Genomic DNA, 5,993 nt, shown 5'->3' with positions numbered 1-5,993 from the left:
CTTTTCTTTGAAAAAGAATGGATATTATTTGGATAAGAGTCTTTTTGGCAAAATTGATCTCTTATTTCTCAAAATTTTATTTTTTTTTCAATTTTTTGGTGCCCGATATTTTTATTTATTGTTCCCTTTTATACTAATCCATTAAAAAATTCCAATTCAGTGTCATGCTATAATAATATATATTATTTGTAATTGTCAAAAATAAGTTATTAAATTATAAATGTTTTCATAGATGTAGTTAAACTAAAAATCACTTTTATTAATTATTACAATAATAATTATATTATTAATAATTTAATAACATAACATAAATAATTGTAATTCTATTTATTTTTGACATTGACAATTACATCTTGACATAATTACAGATAATTTATGTAATTGTTTTATGTTTATTTTATGATTAGTGTGTGTTTAACCGGCCAATAGTATTTTTTTTCTTTGGCAAAATGCACGAGACGCAAAAAATTGCGTTTTTTTTTCTATAAATATAAAAATGAGAAAAAATTCTAAAAATAATTTACATATAAATTTGCTATTGTATGAAGAGGCATCTTACAGCAGTTTTCACACTACAGCAAGAGATCAGACACTAGGTTTTTACAACTACTCTAATGCGATTTTAGCTTTAGGTCTGAAATATAGTCGACCATTTTTTCCCACACACTGGTAATGAGTAGAAAAATCTTTATAATAACTGTGACAACATCGGAGTAGCAATACAACCGTATTACAAATACATTTTTCGTTGATTTGTGCGGCAGAATGGGTTTGCAAAAGAATTGTTAGTTATTTTTTTTAAAATCTAAAAATAATTTTACACATTTTATCTAAACAAAAACAATAACCAAAATTTCAATTATATTTTTTTAAACGCGTTTTTTGCGTCTCGTTTATTTTAATCGGTTAAATGATAAAAAACACTGTTTTGTAAATGTTAAAAAACAATTGTTCAGATAAAAACATTTTTAAATATTATTTTTTTGTTGTTTACCAAATATTTTTTAATAAATATTTTTTATTTAAAAATTAATTGATTAACTATTTTTTTATAAAATAACAATAATAATTATTGTACACGCATTTTGATACTTTTATTACTAGTTTTAAATTATTTTATATGTATTTATAACTTTAAATAATTATTGTTAACTTAAGTATTTTATTGAATCTTCAAAGTCACATTAACTCGCCGACTTACCTAATCCCCAACAAAACAATACTGTTAAAAAGAGCAGTGTTTTTGTTTTTTTCTAACAAATATATTATACAGTGTAGTTCAATTATAGTGAAATGAAAATGGAATAACAAGTTCAAATTGTGAACTAATAAACAAATAAATTGCAAAAAAATGAAAAAAAAAATAAAAATTTTATGATAAAAACGTAAAAAATGGCAAAATAATAATATTGGTAAAATGTAATAACATTTATTCCAAAACAAATAAATATGTTTTTATATACTAAACAAAAAAAACTATTGGTTTTGAGTTGAAATGAAATACAAATTGCAAAAGTAACATGAACACGTCAATGATAATTAATGTAAACATATTAAATTTTTGTACATAATAGTATTTATAAAAAATAAAAATTTTTCAAAAAACCAATTATATTCACTGTGTATTTTCAGATAGTACGAAGTAGCAAGATTTTTTGACAATTTTTGTCTCTCTAAAAAAATATTTTTATTATCTTTTGGTATTTACAATAAAGTGACTAATCTCTTGAAGAGTTTTTATCAAAAGAATTTAAAATCGAACAAGCAATCATTAAAAACGGATTATAATGTCATATCTATTATTAATTTAATAACAATTTCCCTCCACTACAAATAATCCACATATTTTTATATTGTTGTCTAACTTCTTTTCAAATATATGGACTGTTTAACCAAATGTTTGTTGTTGACTCTTGATATTTTGATGTATATAATAGCACATTTTAAATAATCTATTGAAAGTGGTGTTTAAAATGAATAAGGTAAACCATAACTATATTTTTAATTTTACAAACAACAAAAAACCAAACTTCTTTGTCTATCAATGCTATTTTATTGATTTATTTGGTATATATTTTTAATTTTTGTTGTGTTTTACGTTATGCGTAATTTAGCTTTTTTATTGTCTATAACAAGGTATACTTTATTATAATTATTCTTTATATTCGGGTTGCTTGATAATCAATTACAGATGCATCACTGTTTGTAAAAGCGATGCATAATGGATTCGTTTTATTGTTATAATATTTTACAACTATTTCGACTCTATCATTTTCACTATGACACAGAAGCATGTTATTCAATGGAAATAACAACCACTGTTATCAATTTGCGTCATTCTCTGAACATAACCAATTTTATTTTTTTATTAAGACTATTATTATTTATTTGTTTTGTCAAAAAAATATCAATTTTCACGTTTGTTATGTGTGCTTTTTATCATCATTTTTAGATTTTATGAATACTTTTCTCGGAGTTGGCAGAAAATAGTCTGTCTCGATAAGATTAACTATATTTTATTATGAACAATCATTTTTATCAATTATTATTTGTATTTTTATTATTATTAAAAATTATAAAACTTTCAATCAGGACACAATAATAATTTAGATATTGAGACACTTTTGAAATTAAATACAGAAATTGTACATATTAAAACTATAGCTATTACCATAATCAATCTTAGTTGATTTTACACATTGACACTTTGACATAGAAATTGATTAGTGGATTGAATATGTGTTTTTTTAAACATTCACTGCGTTTTGTGGACTTCTTTAATATATTTTAAAGTCCAAATTTGTTGTTAGAAGTTAATTATTTCTAAATGCTACATTTAAATTTTTATTATTGAATTGTGTTGTATTTATTAAATAATTATTCGAATGATTAGTTTGATAACTTTCGTATTTGCTTTCTTTTATACTTACTAAATCATCATTTTCGTTTTTTAAAAACAAACATTATGTGGTCGCAATTGACCGTTTATGTATCCGAAAAATCAATTTTATTAACGGGAATATAAAATAAATTAACCATTGTTTGGTTTTACAAGTATTTTTAATTATTTTTTTGTTTTTAATTAATGTTTTTAAAATAATATAAAATGTTTTTTGAATTTACAACAATAAATATTATATTTTACTATAATTTGCTAAAGCCCACTTTTCCAACTCTTAATTATTTTGGTTGTAATTTTTGTTCTGTTTTGCTTTCAAATTTTTATTTAAAAAATAAATGCACAAAACGATTTTTTGGTATAAAAATAAAAAATAATCCAATTATGAAATTTATATAATATTTGTTTTTATTTATTTTTTCGGGAAAATCACCTAATAATATTTCAAAATTATTTAAACAGTTTTGGGACAATTTTTTGAAAAACTGTTAAAAAGAGCAGTATTGGGTTGTTGGCGAGTTAATAACTAATATCAATAAAAATTTAACATATATATAATACAATAAATATTACTCAAAATTCGTCATTATTAATTGAATCTTAACATTACTATATAAAAATATAAAATATATATCAATAACACATGTCAAAGCAGGTTGATGTGTATTCTATGCAAATGATTTTGATATACTGTAAGGAATATGACGACTTTATTAACATTGTTTTGGTGTGTAAGAAGTATAAATATGTACTTGACCGTATTAGAATGAATCCAATTCAAATTACTCCAAAAACAAAGAATCTATTTAAGTACATACAAACTCAACAATTCTTTACTCCACTCGATATAAAACTAAACACCAATAAATCAATTTTCAATTATCCCAAATGTGCTAAAGAGTGTGTTATAGAAAAAAATAATAACAATGTTTGTTTACTTTCGGTGTATACAAATGACGATCGAACCTATTTCAATGACATAATTCCAGACTTTATAAGGAAAATTGGCAATAATTGTTTTGAAAACAGTAATATGACAACTATAACACTACCACTTTCAGTTATAGAAATTTCTCGGTTTGCTTTTTCTGGATGTTTAAATATCACAGAAATTATACTTCCGCCACATTTGACGGAACTTGGTAATTTTGCATTTGACGATTGCGGCAGTTTGAAAGAAATTAAACTGCCAGAAATGCTTGAGTATATTCCGGACTCGTGTTTTAGTAAATGTAGTTCGCTTTCTTCTGTTATAATGAATTCAAATATCACAAAGATCGGTTTTAACACCTTTAGTGAATGTGCTTTCAAAGATTTTAAAATTGAAAAAAACGTGTTAATCAGCGAACATGTATTCAGTCAAAACACACTCACAAAGATTACGTTTTATGGCAAAAAAATGCATTCCCTATGAAACATGTTGTAGTTGTTCACATTTAAATGAAGTTGTGATGGACAACGTCGTTGAGATCATTTCAAAATGTGCCTTTAAAGAGTGTACTTCCCTTGAAAAAATTATTCTTTCTTCAAATTTAGAGGTTATAGATCAGTACGCATTTTCGGGGTGTGAGAAACTAAGTAAATTTGAAGTTCCACAAAAAGTCCGATTTATAGGAAACTTTGCATTTGAGATGTGTATACAGTTAAAAGAACTTGTTTTTAATAATAATGTCGTGTTTCAAGACGGTGGGTGTTTCAAAGAATGCACTTCTCTTACTAAATTGGTTGTTCCATTTGAATACATGAAACGTGTGTATGTTGCAACTGAAAGTGAAAAGGTGATTTTTGAAAGCCTTGGAATAGAAATTTCAAATATAATGAAAACCGAAAATGTTAACGAAAAGGTCTATAAATTTGACAATTTCAATATACTTCAGGGTTCAATGTCGGTTTATTCTGATTACATTCATCTTGGTGATTTGGATGTTTTAGATGAAAACTTGTATTGCTTAAATGAACATCCAAAAATGTACATTCCTTCGACTGTTGTTAACGTGAACGCCGACTTGAACCATTTTGAAAATCCAATCGAAAAACTCTTTATACCGGAAAATGCACTTTTAATAATAGAAAACGATTTCAATGTTTACAACGCTAAAAATATTTTTGTACCATCCACTGTAACAAAAATACAAAAGTGTTGCTTTTCGGGTTCAAATCTTGAAAAGTTTGTTTTGTCTCAAAGTGTACATGAAATTGGAAAGAAAGCGTTTTCTGATACGACAAGTTTGACGTCACTTTATATACCAAAAAGTGTCACAAAAATCGGAAAAAGATTTGTGTCTGGATGCACTAATTTAAAGTCGGTTGTATTCGAAGATGGTCGAATTTTCGATTTAAATAAAGAAATACAAAAACAGTATGATATTCGTAGTGTTACATCTAATATTACAAAACTTGATAAAAACATTGAGTTTCCTCTTGATAGTACAAAAATAGAAGTACCATCGGCTGTCACAAAAATATGTAATTGTTATTTTGCAAAATACACAAATCTCTGTGAAATTGTGCTACCAACAACACTCCAAATTATCAAAAATTCAATTTTTGATAAGTGCATTCAACTCACAAAAATATCATTTTGTTGCTATTCACATCTTACAAACAAATTAAACCAAAACTACGAAACAATTGAGTAATTCAAAAAGTTCTTTTTTGACACTGTTAATGTCAGTTACTCGTTTTATCTCCAAATGAAGGCGTTTGGGTATATTTTTCACAATGTAAATTTAACATCAAAAGACAATGACTTGTATGGTACAAAAATTGATTTTTCAGCAATTAAGACTATTTACAACGAAGATAAAAATATAACAATCAAGAACACACCGAATACTAAAAACTATAATTTTGGATTCAGTAGTGATATTACTAAATTTGTTATTCCATCACAAATTGAAGTTCTTAATAACTGTGATTATATAAAAGAATATATCAAAGAAGTTGATATTTCATTGGTCATCGAAAGAGTCACCAAAAAGTGTTTTAGTAATGTTAAATTACTCCAAAGTGTCACATTTTCAGATAGCTTAAAAATTATAAAAGATGAAGTCTTTTACAATTGTTTTTCATTAAAAACTGTGACACTCCAAAA

General features: G+C 25.0%; 2 protein-coding genes across 2 annotated transcripts; both read left to right on the top strand.

Annotated features, from left to right (window-relative positions):
- Positions 1-3,542: 3,542 nt before the first annotated feature.
- On the top strand, positions 3,543-5,538 carry EIN_272170 (hypothetical protein; the record flags this gene model as incomplete). Its single annotated transcript, XM_004256585.1, has 2 exons — positions 3,543-4,250; positions 4,450-5,538. 2 exons carry the CDS (start codon positions 3,543-3,545, stop codon positions 5,536-5,538), a joined length of 1,797 nt encoding a protein of 598 aa, XP_004256633.1.
- Positions 5,539-5,592: 54 nt separating this feature from the next.
- On the top strand, positions 5,593-5,962 carry EIN_272160 (Hypothetical protein; the record flags this gene model as incomplete). The annotated part of the gene is made up of 1 exon (XM_004256584.1): positions 5,593-5,962. A coding segment is annotated over one exon (370 nt), but the record flags the coding sequence as incomplete, so codon positions are not given.
- Positions 5,963-5,993: the final 31 nt, after the last annotated feature.

The sequence above is a fragment of the Entamoeba invadens genome, assembly GCF_000330505.1.
Source record: "Entamoeba invadens IP1 unplaced genomic scaffold scaff_1105074724503, whole genome shotgun sequence".
Taxonomy (NCBI): domain Eukaryota; phylum Evosea; order Mastigamoebida; family Endamoebidae; genus Entamoeba; species Entamoeba invadens.
The sequence above is the reverse complement of the archived record's forward strand: the minus strand, read 5'-3'. Positions and strand labels throughout refer to the sequence as shown.